Source organism: Piliocolobus tephrosceles, chromosome 18 (assembly GCF_002776525.5).
Source record: "Piliocolobus tephrosceles isolate RC106 chromosome 18, ASM277652v3, whole genome shotgun sequence".
In the NCBI taxonomy this organism is placed as follows: domain Eukaryota; kingdom Metazoa; phylum Chordata; class Mammalia; order Primates; family Cercopithecidae; genus Piliocolobus; species Piliocolobus tephrosceles.
In genome coordinates this window covers 73,134,278-73,156,429 of record NC_045451.1, presented here as the reverse complement: position 1 = coordinate 73,156,429, position 22,152 = coordinate 73,134,278, and the positions used below count along the sequence as shown (strand labels likewise).

The window sequence follows — 22,152 nt, the reverse complement described above, 5'->3', positions numbered from 1 at the left end:
CACAAAGAAATGCTTGCCCTCATGGAGCTAACATTCTAGATGAAGCCAGTACAGAGTGAAGCAGAGCAAACAGATGGACTCAGCTCCGACATCACCAAGCCCAAGAATACAGTCCCAGGCACCAGCGCTGCCCCTGAACCTTCTCATTACTTGAGAGAAACTCCCATTTTTACTGAAGCTGGGTAAGTTAGAGTTCTACTAGAAAAAAGTAGATGACATCTAACTTATATTAACACTTACATATGTGAAATATGAACTTTCACTCCCCTATAATACTCCAGAAAATGATAACAAATATATAAAAGGTTACCTTGGGTTCCTTATCATTCATCCATGACTGTAAATGAAAATCAATAGGTGAGTCTGTATAAGAAAACAAAAACAAACTGAGAGACCAGGTTATTTTATCAACTACATACCCAACGATACCTAAAAATAACAAGAAATATTTTTCTCTTGAAATAGAATAGAAGCACTTTTAAATGATGTATACGAGTCCATCATAGGTCAGTTGAATGTTTTTAAATGTCAGGGTGGGGATTCATAAAAAAAAAACTGTACCAAAGAATTTGAATATGTATCTAATCAAGACTTTACAGCTAACGTTTGCTTTGAAGGAGATGTGGAGAGAGAAATAAGAGAAATGGCACCTTATGACTAAGCAAAGGGACAAACCCAAATAGCGGGACAAACTGCACTGTGACTGACCTAGAGTATTTCAACAAGGCACTGACACCAGACACAACAAAGGTACACAGCATAACAAAACCTCTCTCAGATCCCCGTTCACACAAATCAATACGAGCAACTCTATCACATGATAAAAAAAGAATCACTAAGTTCGTTAGCTGTGTTAATAGCACTGTGGTTATACAAGAAAATGTCCACACTTTTGGAGATGCACACTGAAATATGCACAAATGGCAACAGAAATTTTAAAATATCAGAAAAAGGCCGGGCGTGGTGGCTCAAGCCTGTAATCCCAGCACTTTGGGAGGCCGAGACGAGCGGATCACGAGGTCAAGAGATCAAGACCATCCTAGCTAACATGGTGAAACCCCGTCTCTACTAAAAAATACCAAAAAAAAAAACTAGCCGGGCGTGGTGGCGGGTGCCTGTAGTCCCAGCTACTCGGGAGGCTGAGACAGGAGAATGGTGTAAACCCAGGAGGCAGAGCTTGCAGTGAGCTGAGACCCGGCCACTGCACTCCAGCCTGGGCAACAGAGCAAGACTCCGTCTCAAAAAATAAAAAATAAAAAATAAAATAAAATATCAGAAAAAAGTAGTAAAAAGGAGAGATGATGCAAGTATGACAAAATCCTATACCAATGGATAAGTACATGGGAGGTTTTTTTAATTGATACATACAATTCACATATCATTAATTCATTCTTTTAAAGCATACAATTCAGTGGCTTTTAGTATGTTCACTAGGTTGTGCAGCCATCACCACTATTTCCATTATTCCAAAATGAAACACTATACGCATTAGCAGTCACTCCCCATTCCCGCTACCTGCCAGCCTCTGACAACCAATAATTTCCTTTGTTATTTGCTATTCTGTATCTATAGATTTCCCTATGGATAAACAGAACCATACATTTTGTGGCCTTCTGTGTCTTTCTTCCTTCACTTGGCATGTTTTCAAGGCTCACCTGTATTACAGCACATATCAGTACTTTGCTCCTTTCTGTGGATGAGTAATACTGCACTCACATGGCCACACTACATTTTCTTTGTCCATTCATCAGTTTATTAACATTTGAATTGCTTCCAGTTTTTGGCTGTTGTGAGTAATGCTGCTATGAATATTCACGTACAAGGTTTTGTGTGAGGTCGGACACAGTGGCTCATGCCTGTAATCCCAGCACTTTGGGAGGCTGAGGCGGGTAGATTAGTTGAGGTCAGGAGTTTGAGACCAGCCTGGCCAAAATGATGAAACCCCCCCCCCCCCTACTAAAACTACAAAAATTAGCTGGGTGTAGTAGTGGATGCTTGTAATCCCAGCTACGTGGGAGGCTGAGGCAGGAGAATCACTAGATCTCAAGAGGCAAAGGTTGCACTGAGCCGAGATCACACCATGCACTTCAGCCTGGGGGACAGACCAAGACTCTGTCTCAAAAAAAACCACAAGTTTTTGTGTGGACATATGGTTTCCTTTCTCTTGGGTATATACCTAGGAGTGCAAACGCCGAGTCACATGGTAACACAACGGTTAACGTTTTGAGGAACTGTCAAACTGCTTTCCAAAGTGGCTGTGCCACTTTACATTTCTACCAATAATGTATGAAGATTTCAATTTTTCCATATCCTCACAAACACGTTATTTTCCTTTTTTTATTATTATTATAGTTAGCCTGGCCTATTGAGTGTGAAGCAGCAGCTCACTGTCGTTTTCTTTTTATTGTTTCTTTCTTTCTTTTTTTTTGAGACAGAGTCTCGCTCTGTCGCCCAGGCTGGAGTGCAGTGGCGCAATCTGAGCTCACTGCAAGCTCCACCTCCCGGGTTCCCGCCATTCTCCCGCCTCAGCCTCCTGAGCAGCTGGGACTACAGGCGCCCGCCACCACGACTGGCTAACTTTTTGTATTTTCTGCAGAGATGGGGTTTCACCGTGTTAGCTACGATGGTCTCGATCTCCTGACCTCGTGATCCACCCGCCTCAGCCTCCCAAAGTGCTGGGATTACAGGCATGAGCCATTGAGCCCAGCCTCATTGTGGTTCTGAATTGCATTTCCTGGATGTCTAATGATACTGCATATATTTTCATGTGTCTACTGGCCATTTGTACAACTTCTTTTTTTTTGAGACGGAGTTTCGCTCTTGTTGCCCAGGGTTACAATGGCGCGATCCCAGAGTGCAATGGCGCGATCTCAGCTCACTGCAACCTCCGCCTACCAGGTTCAAGCGGTTCTCCTGCCTCAGCCTCCCAAGTAGCTGGGATTACAGGCATGAGCCACCACGACCAGCTAATTTTGTATTTTTAGTAGAGATGGGGTCTCTCCACATTGCTCAGGCTGGTCTCAAACTCCTGACCTCAGGTGATCCACCCGCCTCGGCCTCCCAAAGTGCTGGGATTCCAGACGTGAGCCACTGCGCCTGGCCCAGTCTTTTCCCTTTCTTGATAGTGTCTTTTGAAGCACAAAAGTTTTCAATTCTGAAGTCCAATTCATCTATTTTTTTATTTTATTGCTTATTTGAGTTATAATACCCCTCTTTTCTTTCACATATATAACATTTTTCATCAAGAGAAACACAAACCTCCCTTAAAATTTTTCTAACATATAATGTGTACTCATTCATCAGTCTTACGACACACAATCAGGCAAGTCCTTTTGAGAACTGCACTCGTGTGGGTTATAGAACACCACTGCTATGTAAGTACAGAAAATGTACTTTTCAATTTCCAGTTTTCATTTCTTTGACGAAAGAAAGTGAACGCAGAGTACTTAAGAGCAATCAGACAGGAGAAACCTATACTTCTTTTAAACAACTTTCCCTATATTTTTATTTATTTATTTATTTTTGAGACAGGGTCTGGGTCTGTCTCCCAGGCTAGAGTGCGACGGCATGACCACCTTGACCGCCTGGGCTTAAGCAATCCCACCTCAGCCTCCCAAGCAGCTGGGACTTCAGGCGCACAGCACTATGCCCTGCTAATGTTTGTATCTTTTGTAGAGACAGAGTTTCACCTTCTTGCCCAGGCTGATCTTGAACTCCTGGGCTCAAGCCATTCACCCACCTCGATCTCCCAAAGTGCTGGAATTATAGGCGTGAGCCACTGTGCCTGAACCCCCCATATTTTTGTAGTTTCTTCTCCACATCTAATTTGAGAGCAATTTTTCTTTTTGAGACGGAGTCTCACACTGTCACCCAGGCTGGAGTGCAGTGGCACAACCTCGGCTCACTGCAACCTCCACCTCCCGGGTTCATGCAACTCTCCTGCCTCAGATTCCCAAGTAGCTGGGATTACAGATAGCCACCACCATGCCTGGCTAATTTTTGTATTTTTAGGAGAAACAGGGTTTCGCCATGTTGGCCAGGCTAGTCTTGAACTTCTGACCTCAAGCGATCTGCCCACCTCAGCCTCCCAAAGTGCTGAGGTTACAGGCGTAAGCCACTATGCTTGGCCCAACGGCAATTTTTCAAAAGACTTACCCTTGAGTACTTCCAATACATTCAACCTAGTTTTCTTAGAAACAATAATTTCTTTTAGAACTTATAATTCACCAGTTTTATTTAAAAAAATAAGCTTAGAAACAAAATTGACTCTCAATAAGAATATAAATTAAATAGTGGGAGAAAAGTGGAAGATGCACTGAAAATAGGCTTGTCTAGAATATAAAGTATGCTCTGGCCATCCGACAGCATGGCTTCCAAAGCAAAGAGAATTTCAGCTTAAATCAGTCAATAAGGTTAAGAGGAGACCTTTTCCTATAAAAGTACTGTAAACATGATATTAATAGGTACAATGCAAACCAAAGCATTTTCAGTTTACGATATGATAGTACAAAACGAATACATCCAAGCCAGGAGTGACGATGCATGCATCCAGTTCCAGCTACTCGAAAGGCTGAGGTGAGAGAATTGCTTGAGCTCAGGAGTTCACGACCAGCCTGGGCAACACAGCTAGAAGCCATCTCAAAATTAAGGAAAAGGAAAAAAAAAAAGGTCAGGCACAGTGGCTCATGCCCATAATCCCAGCATTTTGGCAGGCCAAGACACAGCAGATGGCCTGAGCCCAGGAGTTCAAGGCCAGCCTGGGTAACATGACGAAACCGTCTCTACTAAAAACACAAAAAGTTAGCCCAGCATGGTGGTATGTGCCTGTAGACCCAGCTACTAAGGAGGCTGAGGTGGGAAGGTAGGTTGAGCAGCCCAGGAAGTTGAGGTTGCAGTGAGTTGTGATCACGCCGCTGCACTCCAGCCTGGGCCACAGGAGTGAGATTCTTCCTCAAAAAAAAAAAAAAACAATTCCAAAGCTGGGGAAATGAAAAAGGAAATAAAAACATATGCATTAAGAAATGATTTCCAATAGTTCAGTACCTTGTGCTTGTTCCAGTGGTGAAGCCCTGTTGAAGAGATCTTGGTCCTGCAAGGATTCTACAGCTGCGGCTGGCTCCTCTTCTGGTCCTGCTGTCTCCATTTGGAAAGCTGACTGTTTGCTGAGAGCATTTGATAAACGCTGACTTTCCACGTAGCTCTTTTTCCTAGAGATAGAACTTTTTTATTCGGAAATAGAAGAATGATAAAATGTTAGTTATCTTGGGTAAATCTACAAAGTATCTATTAATCAGTTATGTGTTCCACCTCTTAAAAAGAAAAAATGGAAGCAATAAAAAGAAACATTTGAGTCTAGCCAGAAAACTACAACTGCTAACACTGCACGGTATTCTGGGGACTGAATCAAACTTTTGGGTCCAGTGATATACAGTCTACCAAAATCAAAGAGAACGTCATACAGCTGCTCTTTCTCTCAAGCAGCAAAAGGTAGTTTTTTAATTTCCAGAATAAGTATCTTTGAAACCAGGCTACATAATACAGCTTTCTAAAATCTGCAGACTTAAAGGATATTGGCATATTTGCCAAAATAGCCAAATCTCTGAATTAATAAAGGTTTCAATTGTTTTTACTTTTATCCCTAGTCCTGGTTTTTGTCCTTATCTTTCTTTCTGCCTCTGCTGTTTTCTGTGCGGATGAAAGTATTTTTCTTACAGGCAATTTTTCTCCCACTCTACTCTAAAAGCTCTTGGGTCTAGAGCAGCTCACTACAGAAAGAGGAGGAATGGGAATAGAACTTCAGGAAAAAGCCTCTAAATGCAACAAATTCATTACATGACATACTGATACCAAGAGCCAGACTCAAATTTGGCCAGGATGAATTTTTTTTTTAAAGCCCTTCCATATTTCTCAAATCCCAACCTTTCATGCCTGAGGCATCACTCCAACCCTAACCACAATTTACTTCCCAGTTTCTTCATCTCTTTACTGGAGCTGTAGTACATACAAAGTCACTAGCTTAAGCCAAAGGTGCACTCGTGGGTAGGTACAGGAAATTTTCATTGAGTACAGGAAAGGAAAGGAAAGGCATCGGTGGAAAGACTATACACAGTTACAAAGTCAAGGGGTAGCAAGGACAGAAAGGAAAAGAGGTGGGGGCGCAAGATGGTGACAGGAAATAAATAAACAACAAGTCAGGACGTTTAGGTCCATTCCATATTTTAAAGCCCCACACTGAGAAAAGCATGTAGTATGATCACCAGAACTTTAGAATGACAGGGACAGTTGAGAGCAGGGCACTCTACATTCACCACCATCCCTCTAAAAAAGCTACTTCGTCAAAACTACAGATATCCTATATTTTTATTAGCTCAAAACAACTTTTCTAACTAAGTCACAAGTTTCAAGTTAAAGAGGAAAGAGCAACTTCCAAGTGTCCAATAAAATGAGAGCAAGGAAAGCTATAAAAGTGAGGTAATCTGGGTAAGAACTACCAGTCCTAACCCATGCTTACCCCAGATTCTGGAATCCGAAAAGCAGATGGGGTGTGCAGGGGGAAAGAAAGCCACAATCCAAGAACAGAAGGGCCCAGAAGCAGAAAAGGAAACAAATCTGCCAGGAAGAACCACAAAAATGTTCCGTGACTACAGTCAGAAGGAGGGCAGGAGGGAGTCGGGAAGGGCAGGAGAGGGGGGACTGAAAGCCCGGCATGAAGTGTGGCAGGAGCACCCACCCTTCTGCCCCACCCCAGAGACAACAGCCATGCACACACGACAGTGAACACCTGGCAAGGGGGAGGGAAGGGCTTGCCTGCAATCCAAGTACAGAAAATGCCTGTGGAGAACGAAGCGGCGGCAGTAACAATGGCCCAGAAGAAAGCACTAAACATCTGGCATAAAATTTAAGACTCCAACCTGCGCCCTCTACAGGAAATGGCCAGGAACAACGTCCCTCTTGCGTGGAAGTCAATGAGAAACGAGAGTTACATACACACAAGGCAGCCTAGAAGACAGCCACACATCAGACAAGAAAAAAGGAGCAGTTCAAGAGACAAAAATAAAAATGAACAAACTATACAAGCAGCCCTGGAGAAAAGGAACAGTTTACAGAACTTTCGAAATTTCTAATTAGAATCTTCAGAAGTATCCATGTAGCTGTTACAGTCAACCCTGGGTATACGTGGGGGACTGGTTCCAGGACCCCCGCGTCTACCAGAATATGCAATATTCAAGTCCCACAGTTAGCACTGACTACATCCGGGTTTCACATCCACAAATACTGTATTTTCCATCCACGTTTGGGTGAAAGAAATCTGCTTACAAGTGGAGCCACACAGTTCAAACTCGGGTTGTTGAAGGGTCAAATGTACATCCACAAAAAGTGCCCGTTTTAAAAATAGGTCAAAAAAAGAGCTCTCATGATTAAAATTATGATTGCCAAATGATTTAATGAGCAGGAAAAAAAAAAAGAAACTTATCTAGAACAATGTCTTTTTGCACTAAAACAGAAAAAAAGGGAAAAAAATAGAAATAGAACAACCCAGGCAATCCAAAACAGTAGTTCTGGAAAAAGAAAAGGAAAAACTAGAAGAAAAGCCGTAATTATCTAGAACTGATCTCCAAATCAACGCCAGTTAGGATTCAGTGAATGGGGAAAACAGCCCCACCCACAAGGGACTCTGACGGGATTCTAAAATTTCCAGAGAAAACACAGTTCAGATAAAAAACCAAGTATCGAGATTACACCAGACTTCACGTGCAATGTAGCAATCTTCAAAACTGTGTGAAAATTCATTTTCATCCTACAAGTCCGTACTCAGCTAAAGTGTTCATTTATTCCAAGATTAGAATAAAGACATTTTGAAACACAAATTCCCTCCTCCCCAAGAAAGGGTCGAAGAAGTCACCAGGAGACTGGGGCTAGGCGTCCAGGGAAGCCTCTGCAGGAGACTGGGGCTAGGCCTCTGCAGGCTGCTGCCTCCAGCACAGCGTCCAGGGAAGCTTCTACTCAGACCAACAACTCAGGGCTTCGGACCGTTCAAAAGTCAACAGCTCCAAGCACTTACCTCTCCCCAGGCACTGAGTCTAAGACTCCATCTCGCCAGGCCTCCTGTCTTCCATCAACAAGGACCAACAAGACCAGTTTCCAGAGCTCCTGGCCTCCAGCAAGAGTCAAGAGGACACCGGCGAGGTGTCCTCCCATCCCTGACAGCCACAGGTGAGTGGGACCACCTTCACAACGCCCTTTAACCACCGATTCTCAGCTCCTAAAACCAGCCCAGGATGCCTCACTGCTGGCACTCCAAGCCCCTTAAGACTGCCCAGCCCTTCTACCCCCCAACAAACAAAACCCTTCTACTGTGCCTTCTGTAATTTACAGAGCTGGGCTGACAAGATCTGCCATTCCCGAATCCCTTCTCGGAACATTCCTTTCACCTGACTGCTTTAATGAAAGCCTGAATATCCTGTGAGGACATTACTACCCCCAAGCTCTGACAAGGGGGGACCCTCATCTCTCCCACAGCCGGGGCATCACCACCTCGTGTGGAGATGGAATACATACGCCCTTCTTGCCCTCAGTGCCACTTCCAGGTCACTCTCCCTAGAGCCTCACAGCTTGGAATCACCTACTACCCCTCTTGCCTCTAGTACCACAACTATATGCTGCCGACCCCACCTGCACCTCCAACCCATCTGTACCACCACATCACTCTCCTCCCACTGTCCATACCCTCTCCTCCTCCTTCACCTAAAGCCCATGGCCAATCTGACATCCTCAGCAACCTTGTCCCTCACTCTCTTCATAACCTACAACCCTGGTTAAATCCAATTCTCTGCCTCCTCTTCACCGGCACTCCTAAGTTCAATGTGGCTGGAGAAACATCACAATCACCCTGAACAGTCACGCCCATGGCCCTCAAGTTGGGCCCTTGATGTCGTCGAGGAATCCTAACATTTCAACCCTGTCCATTCGTTTTCCTATGCTCCCAATGTGATAATTTTACATCTTTTTTTTAAACCACCAAACTCCTCCTCCTCCACCCTCACTCTTGATGATTATACTTCCTACTTCACTAACCCTACTTTCAGCCTGAAGCACTGAAAAGGTAACTTCCACAGATTCTGACCACTACATGCACCCACCCGGGCCATCCTCCCGCCTGTTCCCGCAGAGGAACTGTCCGCAGTCCTACAGCTAAAGCCACTCCCCGCACCGCACATTGTGGCCTACCCTCTCTTGCTGACACAGACATTACTGCAGCAATTCTCTTCCCTTTCTACATCGCCAAGCTTTACCCTTTCCAGGAGATGATTCCTGTTATCACGTAGACATGCAGCAACTTCTCCCACCACAAAAAAAAAAAAAAAGTGAAACTTCTCTTCACCCACGACAACCATCCAGCTATCACAACCTCGCTTCTCTACTCCCTTTCACAGCAGAACTCCACACGCTGTCTACTGCCTCTAACAGTAACCCCCATTCTCTCTGAAACTCACTCTGAGTAGGCCATCACGGTGCCTGTCCCTACTTCCACCAAACTACTTACTGGGGTTCCGAACGACCTAACCTATGCTAATTCCAAGGGTCAGTTCTTTGCCCTCATTTTATTTGACATAGTTGGGTAACTCTTCTTTTACACATGCTCTTGACATGGCTTCCAGGATGCTCTGTTTTCCTCCTGCCACTGATCACTAACTCTTCATCTCGCTGTTGATGCCTCCTGTCCCCAGCTTCTCACTGTGACGCATCCTCAGGACCAGGCCTGGTTCATCTCTTCCATCTGCCTCACTTCCAGACAATCAAGACTCAGTGCCATGCTGCTCCCACTCTCGCCTCCTGCAGTCTCTTCCACATAACAGCCAGAGGGGGCCTTTTTTTGAGACAGGGTCTCACTCTGTCATCCAGGCTAGAGTGCAGTGGTGCAATTACGGCTCACTGCAGCCTGGATCTCCTGGGCTCAAGTGATCCTCAGAGTGGGCCTTTTAAAACACAATTCAGATGTAGCCCTTTAGTGGCTTCCCGTAACTCTGAGTCAAGGTCTCTGAGTCAAGGTCCTGCTCACCACCTCCCCAGCCTCCCTGAGGCTCTGTGAACCACACGGGCTACACGCCTGCCTTAGTTCCTTCAGGCTGGCTGCACCTTTGGCCTGAAGTCTGCTTCCCCCTGGCGTCCACAGAGTTAACTCCCTCCCTCAAGTCTTGGCTCAAATCTTTTTTCTTTTTTTTTGAGAGAGAGTCTCACTCTGTTGCCCAGGCTGGAGTGCAGTGGCGTGATCTCGGCTCACTGCAACCTCCACCTCCCATGTTCAAGCAATTCTCCTGCCTCGGCCTCCCAAGTAGCTAGGATTACAGCCACATGCCATTACACTTGGCTAGTTTTTGTGTTTTTGGTAGAGATAGGATTTCACCATGTTGGCCAGGCTGGTCTCAAACTCCTGACCTCAGGTGATCTACCTGCCTTAGCCTTCCAAAGTGCTGGGATTACAGGCATGAGCCACTGTGCCCTTGGCTCATATCTTATGTCCACAATGAGACCCATACTGAACACTGCCTTCAGCCTTCCTAATAACCCTCCTTATCATATTCTACTTTTTTCTAGCACTTTTCCCTTCTAATATACTATAAAATTAGCATATTTTAGTGTCTTGTTTAACATCTGTTTTAATCACTGGCATCTCCTAACCACCTGAAAAAGTGTGTGGCGCACACAGTAGGCACTCAGTCAAAACTGCACAGCGAAGCAATGAATACACAACGGTTAATATCCTTAATACAAAGAAAGCACTTATATATGAAGACTATCAAGAGGCAATTCACAACATAAATATAAGTAATGAACAGACATTAAAGTAAGTTCAATCCCATAAATACTCAAATACAAATTTAAACACAGAAAACAAGATTGTCTGTAATACCACCATTACCATTTTGGGTTTTTAGACTTCCAGACTTTCTTCCATGCATATACACGTGTGTATTATACAAATTATTTTTCCCTCCAAAAATCAAAGATTAAAAATAGCACCATCAAATGCTGGGCAGGGCTGGGAGAAGCTGGCATTTTCATCACACGTCTACTAGGAGAAGAAACTGGCGCAAGTTTTCTCAAGAGCAATGTGTTAATCTGTCATGGTCTTTAAAATACACTGTTTTTACCTCAGCAATTTAAACCCTAGAAATCTTAATAACATCCTAGGTGTGAAAAATGTATATATAAATGTACATACAGGGAAGTATGGCCGGGTGCAGTGGCTCACACCTGTAATTCTAATCCCAGCACTTTGGGTGGCCAAGGCGGGCAGTTCACTCAAGGTCAGGAGTTTGAGACTAGCCTGGCCAACATGGTGAAACCTCATCTCTACTAAAAATACAAAAACAATTAGCTGGGTGTGGTGGCACATGCCTGTAATCCCAGCTGCTCAAGAGGCTGAGGCAGGATAATTGCTTGAACCAGGGAGGCAGAGGTTACAGTGAGCCAAGATCACACCATTGCACTACAGCCTGGGCAACGGAGTGAGTGAAACTCCGCCTCAAAAAAAAAAAAGAAAAGAAAACTCTTAAAGATTTTAGAATTAATCAGAATTACTTACAGACACAATCACATTGTCACTTTCCGCAAGACTGCATAAGACCTACTTTTAACACAGTACAAGCAAATGAAGGGATGAACTTACTCATCATCCTGGAAGCTAAGCTGTAACCTCTCTTTTGGTTCAGCATCACTCTGGCTTCCGGAAGATGACCCGGATGGAACTGAAAATCTCCCTTCCGCTAAGTAAGATGACTGGACATCAGGATACCTACACAGGAAAAAATTTTGTTTTAATTGTTAAGAATTAAATTACACATATTTAAATGTCATCATGACATACGGCTGCATGACAGTAAAACCACCAGGGACAAAAACAAATACGGCCCCTATACTTCAAACCATCATCCTCTGTGCAAAGCACGGAAACCTGTGGCTCAGCAATAGGGAGTTTATCTGTATTCAACAATACAGTCACAAAAATCTTAAAGCCATAAGAGCTGACAGCGTTAATACAACCCCTTCATCCCAAAGGTCAAGATGATGCTCCTCACTAAATGTTTAGGTTGACAGAAGACGGGAAAGTTTAAGCATAGGCAAACTTCATACGTTACGCAAGACCCTACATGTAATGGATGCATAAACTATACACAGTCCAGTTGAAGATACAAAACAAGGTGTATTTAACCAAACATCAATTTGGTAATAAAACAGACATTTTAAAAGTAAAGAAAATAAAAGCTGGTTGAGTTTTGGGGGTTTTTTTTTGAGACAGTCTCCCTCTGTCGTCCAGGCTGGAGTACAATGGCCCAATCTCAGCTCACTGCAACCCCCGCCTTCCAGGTTGAAGCGATTCTCCTGTCTCAGCCTCCTGAGTAGCTGGGATTAGAGGCATGAGCCATCACACCTGGCTAATAATGTTTGTATTTTTAGTAAACAGGGTTTTGCTAGCTGGTCTCAAACTCCTGAACTCAAGTGATCTGCCCGCCTTGGCCTCCCAAAGTGCTGGGACTACAGGCATGAGCCACGACGCCCAGCCTGGTTGAGTTTCTAAGGAAGAGAAACTTGACTTCAGGAGATGAAAGTTACTAGAACAACAAGAGTTACTTGAAGAGTTACTTCACAAACCTAGGACAGACTGAAAGCTGGAAGAGAAAGAGAAAGATGGCCATACAAGTCCAGTAAAGAGTAAATCTGGCTGAAATGAATTAAAAAGTGAGACACTGTCAGACCTCTAAATAGATCCAATGACCCAACTCTAGTCACAGGTGACTGAATTTGGAACAGACACCTAACCTAAGATGGACCAGAAACTCATGAGACATGAGGAGACAGTTCAGTGTAGCTAAAAATGTAATTCATAGATGTCTTTTGAAAATTTGTGTTGCCATATTCTGTAACATTAACAGAAAAGCAAATAAAACCAATGTATTGAAAAAGAGAAGAGGCCAGGTATGGTAGCTCACACCTGTAATCCCAACGCTTTGGGAAGCTAAGGCAGGAGGATCACTTGAGCCCAAGAGTTCAAGAACAGCCTAGCTAACACAGCAAGACCCTATCTCTACAAAAACATTTTTTTAATTAGCAATAAAAAAAGAGAAGAGAATGAGTTATACAGAGAGACACAGAGTGGGATGACAAAAACCCAAGTCCTGATGCCTTCCCAAATCTCAATCCCTGTCCCTTCTTGCAGCAAAGCTCTGCACTCCTCCCCTTGATGACAAGAGGTACTCCTATAACCTTATGATTAATTTTCCTTTGAACTTCGCTAACACAACTTGTTTTACATTACTAGCCATTAGTCTGACTGAACTATTACAAATCCAAAACACTATAGACAAAAAAAAAACAATAGACCAAAATAGGTAACCGCTGCTCAAATCCCAAACCTACCCACTGAAAAGGCAATGCAATGGGCAAAGAGACGGTAAATTCTGCCTTTTCCATATTCATTTCACATATCTGTCCATCTCCCTCATAGACAAAACAAAAAGCTGAAGCTTGACTGAGAAACATAACATAAGTATCAGCATGCTGTCGGCTTTATGGACCTGGAAAAAATCTGCTCAAACAAATCTTACCTGTTATCAGTGCTGGATCTATTCCTAGCAAGTGTGGAAACAGCAACCGGCAAGCCAAGATTTGAAGAAAGAGTGACATTTTCCAAAATCCCACTGTTACCAAATAATGAATTGGTGAGAAAGCTTGGAAATGATTCTTCTGCTATACCTCGAAAATCTTCCATCTCACTGCAATAACAAAAGTATTTCAATAGGTCACATATTACTATAAAATGTTTTTAAATGATTTAAAGCATCATCTTAGAAAACTAATAAATCTTAGGAAAAAAATCCTTTCTGTAGCATCAGTAAGGGGGAAACAGCCAAATAGTCTGAGGTAAAATAAATCTCAGAATACTTTGCTACTTTATAGATGAGAACAGAAACCTTAAACATTAAACTTATCTTCTTATAATTAACATAATAACGCAATACAACACATTTTAATTTGCTGTTCGCTTGATGTAGCAAGGAAAATGAATTACTACAAACGTATCTAGTAAAGAAAGCAAAGATGGCAGAACACTGATGGTATATACAAATGATTTTAGGGCATATTTAAAAGTTTGGTAGTTACGTACTCATTCTAACACAGAACAGAAAAAGTACAACTAGCAAAAATCTAGCCCGGATCTCAGAGTGTCGTTAAGAGCGAATTAAAAAGTGAACACATTCAAAGAAAAATTTTCAGTTAAAGTATAGTTGGCACATGGACATGGTAAAAGGGGTGAAAGGGGTCCACAAGTGACTAAATCTGGAAAACACCAGCACAAAACCTATGCTATTACTAGAGAACTTGACCACGGTACTCTGAAGATGTTAGCCAGTCTCAACAATTTTTCAGAGTACGTATCATATACACACTGCATGGAAATCAGTAAAGGAAATAATGACAGGAGAACAAAAAGATAAATAATCAGGAAAAGCTAAAAAAAAGAGAGGATATTGGCAATGTGCCTTGAAGACTGAGAACTTTTAAAAGGCAGAGTATGGGATAAGAGAGTTTATTTAGGATGACAAACATGAGCCACGAAGGAAAAGAATTAAATTTTATTGCATATCTACTAATTTAACTCACTGAATCCACAGGAAATCTTACAATATAAGTGTTACCCCATTTTACAGAAGAAGAAACAAACTGAGAGACTAAATTAGCTCAATTTTCCCAAGGTTGTAATTACTAAGATTCAAACCCAGGTCTGACTGGAAAACCCACTTTAAGTGCTGGCAGTAGCAAATACTCCAATGTATTTTGGCAGCTGGTGAACAAAATAACACAGTAAACGAAGCTAGAATGCCAGAATGGAGCCAGATTCTAAAAGTCTGAAATGGTGTATTGGAAAGTTTGAACTGTATTCTGCAACCAACGAAAGACTGGCACAATCAACCTATAATATGGGAAGGGAGAGGACTGAAAAACCTGGAAGACTAGTCAAAGAGTTGCTTCAGTAATACAGGAGTGTGCTAGGATCAATGACAAACTGGATTAAAGCACAGATTTTAGACAGTATGGACTAATTACTCTACAAAATATAAAAAGAAAAAGAAAAAGTTTTACGACCACTAAAGAGAGTATGAGGCAGGTGCGATGGCTCATGTCTGTAATCCCAGCATTTTGGGAGACTGAGGCAGGCGAATCACTTGAGGTCAGGAGTTCAAGACCAGCCTGGCCAAAGACGAGGTGAAACTTCGTCTCTACTAAAAATACAAAAACTAGCCGGGCGTCGTGGCGGGCACCTGTTACCCCAGCTACTTGGGAAGCTAAGGCAGGAGAATCACCTGCATCTGCAAGGCGGAGGTTGCAGTGAGCCGAGATGGCGGCCCCGTACTCCAGCCTGGGCGACGGAGCAAGACCCTATCCCCCACCAAAAATAAGAAGAATTTACTTGTTTTGGAATAGGAATTAAAACAAATTAAAGAATGTGTAAGCAGAAACTCAGTTCTATGTAAGAAAACCCAATTCCCCCTGAGAAACAGAAAGAGCTGGAGCCCTTCAAACATTATCTGCCTGTTTTTCTGTGGCTAGTGAGCCTTATTTCTCCTCCTTTCCAAGGCACTGTGAAGACCCTGTTTCTCTGGCTGTGCAGCTGCAAGGTCACTAGACAGATAAACTCAAGCCGTAAAACATGTTTTTCCTTGGAAAATAAGAAATGATGTAACACATGTCTCAGTTAATTGAATAACTGTCCTTGTTTCTTGCTTCTGTAATATGCTATTACCTGTACAGATCCCCCCCGGCCACCCCACGAAATGCTTAAAAGGTAGCTTAACTCTTTGAAGGGCTCAGATTTGTCCAGGGCTCAGACATTTTGGATGTTAATCTGACTGGGCTGGTGCACCTAAATAATAAATCCTCCTCAATCCCTCAGCCTGATTCCTAAATTATCCCACAACAGTTTATGAAGTGCCCATGCCTCTGTCTGAAGCCCGCCTCTCCACTTTGCACTCGATCCCAACCCCTCACTGCACCGACAACTACTCTACCAACCGCCCCCTTTCTTAACGTGATCGAGTCTTCTGTCTGTGCAAGTCCTCCCACGCTGGGCATGCTGCTATTTCTCCCATCTTTTAAAAAAGCCTTCCTCTTCATTATCCCCTGAACTGCCACCACACCTATCCATGCTCCCTTTACCACAGGCTTCCAGAGGAATCATGACTGGCCATCCAGTTCCACTCCCATCCTCTCCTGAATGCACCCCAATCTGGCTTTCATTCCACCACAGCACCAAAAAAATGCTTGTCAGCACCAGCCCTGATCTCCCTGTTGCCAAGCTGTAGCATATACTATAATCTACCTCCAGTCCTTTTTCTGTAACCTCACATTCAGGTGATTACTCCTCCCTTGGGGAAATACTTTCTTGGCCTCGTTTCTAAGACACAGCTGTCTGGTTCTCCTCCAACTCCACCAGCTGCTACTTTTCCTTCTCCTTGGCCAGTTCCTCCTTATCTCCTGGATCTCCACAGAGTAGAAGCCTCCAGGGCTTGATCTTCGACTTCTTCCATCAGCTCACCCTCACTGGGTAACTGCCTTCAATGTCAAAGCTTCAAGTATCATGTGAAATGTACACCTCCATCTTGGGCCTTGCCCCGAACCTCAGATATTCAGCCACCTGCATAACACTTCCACTGAAATGTCTAACAAGCACCTACATTTGAATCTTGATTCCAATTCATTCCCATCCCCTCAAGAAGTGTAGCCGGGCGCGGTGGCTCAAGCCTGTAATCCCAGCACTTTGGGAGGCCGAGACGGGCGGATCACGAGGTCAGGAGATCGAGACCATCCTGGCTAACACGGTGAAACCCCGTCTCTACTACAATACAAAAAATTAGCCGGGCGTGTTGGCGGGCGCCTGTAGTCCCAGCTACTCGGGAGGCTGAGGCAGGAGAATGGCGTGAACCCGGGAGGCGGAGCTTGCAGTGAGCTGAGATCCCGCCACTGCACTCCAGCCTGGGCCACAGAGCGAGACTCCGTCTCAAAAAAAAAAAAAAAAAAAAAAAAGAAGTGCCTGCCCTTCAGCCTTCCCCACCAGCGAAATGACAACTCCAACACCTAGCTGCTTAGGCCAAAAACCGCAGTCATCTGAGATCCCTCACACCTCGTCATGTGCAATCCCTTTGCAAATCTCTAGAGTTAGACATTAACACCATGCCCAGGACCTTGCTGCATCCCCCCACCCTACCCCTCACCCTGCTATCACCTTGGTCAGGCCACCACCACTTCCTGCCCGGACACTCACTGCAATAGCCTTTTGTCTCCAGGCTTCCTCTCTGCCTCCCCTAGTCTATTCTCCACACATGAAAGTCACCCTACAACATTAGTGAGATGTCCTCACTCCTTAGCTCAAACCCTCCCTCCACTGGTTCCCCATCTTATTCAGAGTAAAAGGCAGTCTTTAAGATGGCCAACCAGGGCCCACATAATCTGTGACCTCCTCTCCTCTCCTCTTCTCCCTTGCTCACTCCATTCCAGCCATCCTAACCTCTCTGCTGTTCTGAAACTCGCTAAGCCAGCTCCGCTCCAGGACCTCCACCCTAGCTCTGAATTCTGTCCAGCTCCTGATGCTCCAGCCATTCACGCATCTTGTACCTTCACTTCTTTCAGATCTTTATGCAAATGTTCACTTAACTGTCAGGCCTTGCCTCATCAACCTACAGATTTGAACAGGGCACTTCCTAACCTCCTTTCCCTGCTTTCTCCGTTCTATAGTACTGACCACCACCTGGCATGCTATGTAACTCACTTGTTATCTCTTTTTCTCTCCACATTAGAATGTAAGCTCTATGAGGGCAGGGACTTCGCCCATTTGGTTTGCCACTGCATTCCCAGCTAGAACAGTTCTGGCACGAGACCCTCAATAAACTTGAGTGAATAAAAAATTTCAAATTATGTCAGTACACAGCAAATTCATCATCATCACATAAGCACTCTCCTCTCAGATCATGCCCGAGCATTTTCTTCTCTTTGATATTTCCAACAATTCTCTCTTCTTGATTTCCATAAACATTTTAAAAATTCTCCCATGTTAAGACGGAGGAGGCAGGTAACAATCTTTCATTTGTATGTACTGCCACCACCTTCTCACCTTCCCTTCATGGCCAAGCATCCTAGGAGAACACTCCACAATCATACTTTCACAACTCATCTGACATCCTCTTCTTTTATTTGCTCCTCATATGTTAGGGTTACCCAGGATTCTGACCTCAGACTTTGCATCATGCAATTTACTTCTTACACACTAGGGATCTCAAATCAAAAGTCTTTGGGAACAAATATTGTTAGAAAACAGAATTGTAAGGACTGAGGTCAGCTGGAAATTACAGGCTTTGCCTAAAGCCAGTTACATTCAATACACACACTGCTGTCAAACAAAACACATGTACTGGTGTAGTTCATTCCTGAGGGCAAAACATGTCTATGTTCCAAATACACCCTGAAATAGTCTGTATCTTCCTATCTCCATTACCACCACCTTACCCTACTGAAAAGCCTCTTCATCCCCTCCATGTTTTTATTCTTGCCGCCCTACAATTAATTATCCAAGAAGTGAGCAAAAAGACCATTAAATATGAATCAAATGCTGTGCCTCTTCTGAAAATTCTATGAGGCCTGTCACTCTCTCCCACCTTCTCAGGCTCATTCACCACAAACTGAATTTTCTATTCGTGTAATACCCCCAAAGCCCACTCCTACCACAGGGTCTAGAATATTCTTTTCCCAGATCTTTGCCTAGCTAGCTCCTTCCTTCCTGACATTCAACTCAATTTATATGTTACCTTCTAAGAGAAGTTTATCTCTTATTAAGTCAAACAGCGCTACAGTCAATCACATTCATCCTCCTCAATCCCTCGGTCTGATTCCTAAATTATCCCACAACAGTTCATGAAGTGCCCATGCCTCTGTCTGAAGCCCGCCTCTCCACTTTGCACTCGATCCCAACCCCTCACTGCACCGACAACTACTCTACCAACCGCCCCCTTTCTTAACGTGATCGAGTCTTCTGTCTGTGCAAGTCCTCCCACGCTGGGCATGCTGCTATTTCTCCCACATTTTAAAAAAGCCTTCCTCTTCATTATCCCCTGAACTGCCACCACACCTATCCATGCTCCCTTTATCACAGGCTTCCAGAGGAATCATGACTGACCATCCAGTTTTATCACTATTTATTCTTGCATTTATCTGTCTTCTTCCAGTGAAGTAATTTCTCCCTAAGAGCAGGGGCCTTGCCTATCTGTCCATCACTATTCCCTTAACACTTAGAACAATGCCTAGCACACAGCAGGTACTCAGTAAGTATCTGTGAAACTAATGAATGACAACATTCTCAGGCAGTGGGTAACCTCAACTTTAACTTTAACCCCTATATATTTAGAAGAGCAGCTTCTTGAGGAAATGTCTATCTTGTTCATCCATATATTCCCAATACCTGACAGAGAAGTGGAAATACGAATTGAAAAAATGAGTTGTAAGGAAGAATCTGTAACTCCTAGTTTGCTGATACTCAGTGTCTACTATCAAGTAATGTGCTAATTATTTCACATACATTTTTCTAATCCCCATGTCAAATTTGTAAAGTAGCCATCATTCCTATTATTGAGGGAAATGAGGCTGAAAGAGACAATTAAGAGACGTTTCCAGTCCACACAGCACAGGGAGGCCAGAGGATGCCCACCCAGGCAAGCCTGGCCCCAGGGTATTCTTTCCTCTGCACTAATTCCACCTCCCGGTGGTGCATGCCTGAAGTCCCAGCTACTCAGGAGGCCCCCATGGAAGGACAGCTGGAGACCAAAAGTTTGAGGCTGCAGTGAGCTATGATCGCGCATGTGAACAGCCACTGCAATCCAGCCTGGGCAACAAAGTGAGACTCTGTCTTAAATAAATATCCAGGAGCATATGCATCAGTTACATGCAAATACTACACCAATCTATGTAAGGAACTTGAGCATCTAGAGGCTTTCAGTATCCTGGGGCAGGAGTAGGTCCTGGAACCAATTCCATGGGTAACTCGAGGGAACAACCATACTTCCAAATGGCTCTCTGACATCTACCTTACCCCCAATGCAATACAAAATACAAAATCAAACTTGTTACCTTTCCTCCGTTCATTCCTGCCATTATCTTTAGTCTTCGCCCAAATCCAGCCCTATTAACTGGCAATAGAAGACAGACACCTAGGACCACTCTGATCCCTCCTGCTCTCTCACCAAATTCTGACGCTTCTAACGTCAAATACACCTCTGGAGCTGAGCCCCACTTCCATATTCCTAATGCCGGTTGCCCATCACTTTTTATTCTGAAATATCACACAAGTCTCCCAACTAGCCTCCCCAAGTCTCGCCTTGTAATTACTAAGTTATTCATTCATATACAGACATGTAAACTATTAAAATGTATACAAAACACTTCAACAGTTGTTCCTATTTAGAAGGGGCCTAATCCAAAGAAAACTCAGAAATTATGCAAAGATCATTCATGCAGCAATCATTATGAAACACAAACCACGAAGAACACTCTACTTGGCCCCAAGAATGCAAAAATAAGTAAGGCAGCTCTCCTCAGGGAGCTGACAATCCCTGTCAACTACGATAGGGATAAGTCCTTCAACAGACCTTTGCTAAGGGTGCAAAGGTAACACCATCCACGGGAAGATTCCTCAAGATGTAACCTAATACCTAGTCTCTTCTCCAGAAAAGATTACACTTTTAAACCATTCAAGGACATAACACATTCCTGAAGGAAATTTCCTTTAATTTCTCACATTATTGCATTACCCACCCCTCCTCCATCATCTCAAGTGAAGACAGTATGTTATCTCTTCTTCTACTATATTTGAACTGAGTAGCTATATTTGCAACTTCTCTTGCTATTTCCTTAAAGTAGTGACCTCAAATTTCACATCTGGGTTCACTAATTACATTCCTAGGTACATAAAAGATTACTGACTACAGTCAGCAATTGTAGGTCTCGGTATACGATTTAACACATTTAAAAGCACATGCCGTGGAACCCAAAGCCGAGTCAAACTTCCCCAAAACTCATCATTTACTCTTGGCACTTTAAGATATACTTTAAAACTAGGTAGGCATTTGGTATATTATTGTTCAAGGCTTACCGTTTTTGCCCAGAAAGCTGAAATTTGGAGAAAAAGTTGATTTTGGAGCAGTAAAAACGCCAGTCGAATGACCTCAAAATACCAACAGCAAATGGGACTATGGTCATATGAACAGCTGTTCTCCAAACGACTGCCTTGAAGAGGTCCTCACGTTTTACTAAACAAATTCTGAAATTAACAGCAAAGTACAAGTAGAGTGTATTAACATTCGTCTCATTTCACGTTCTGTTGACAATGAAATCATAGGCAAGGAACGTAGGTAAACTATTAGGAAGAAATGAACGCAATCCAGCAGAAACCAAAGCAAGCGAGTACACGGAAGACAAGGGCATTAAGCATTAAGTTCACAAAGTGACTTACTGGGTCAGAATTTTACAACAAAAAACAGAAACAGAACCGCCCATCACAATGCACAGAAAGCAACCACCACCGGTCGGTCCACAGGCGCCTGGCAAGACGCTCCAGAGGGAAGCACGGAGAGGGCCTGTCCCTCAAGAGGTGGAAGGCCCCAGACAAGAGGGGAGGCAGGAAAGATGTGACCCCCTAACAGTCTATCCCATCACGCCCGGCCAAAGCCCAACGACACACAGGCGTGCAATTAATCCCAACCAGGCGGAGCTCGGCGCGGAGGCCGGGCCAGGCGTGGAGGCGCGGGCAGGGCGGCAGGCAACCCGCTCGCGCCCTGCCGGCCTTGCCGCCCACAGCCTGCGCCCCCGCCCGGCCCAACCGTCACCGACCCGCCGGTCCGGCAGCCGAAACGTAGGCCAAAGGGGCATGCGTCTGCCTCCCGCCCAGGCGCAGGCCGAGGCACCGGCGTCCCTCCTCACCGAGCCCGCGTCCCCCACTGCGGGGGGCAGCGTGAAGCCGTAATGTCCACAGAGCGAAGGGGTGTCCCGGGCGCTGCAAGTGCGCGTGCGCACGGCCCCCGCTCCCGCTGCAGCCCCGAACGGCCGTAC

The 22,152-nt window shown here is 44.2% G+C and overlaps 1 protein-coding gene across 6 annotated transcripts in view; it reads right to left on the bottom strand.

Moving 5' to 3' along the window:
- CEP192 (centrosomal protein 192) overlaps nucleotides 1–22,152 on the bottom strand; it is a 142,860-nt gene extending 120,708 nt beyond the window's left edge. For 4 of the 6 annotated variants that reach the window (XM_023228356.1, XM_023228353.1, XM_023228354.1 and 1 more), the window contains exons 1-5: nucleotides 21,197–21,364; nucleotides 13,608–13,775; nucleotides 11,672–11,797; nucleotides 5,044–5,219; nucleotides 311–363 (exon numbers count right to left, since the gene is read on the bottom strand). In XM_023228356.1, the coding sequence (XP_023084124.1) occupies nucleotides 311–363; nucleotides 5,044–5,219; nucleotides 11,672–11,797; nucleotides 13,608–13,775; nucleotides 21,197–21,303 (630 nt within the window). In that variant the 5' untranslated portion in view covers nucleotides 21,304–21,364. Of the gene's footprint in view, nucleotides 1–310; nucleotides 364–5,043; nucleotides 5,220–11,671; nucleotides 11,798–13,607; nucleotides 13,776–21,196; nucleotides 21,365–22,023 lie in introns of those variants that run through there. The other 2 variants (XM_023228357.1, XM_023228359.1) reach the window with 2 other exon arrangements.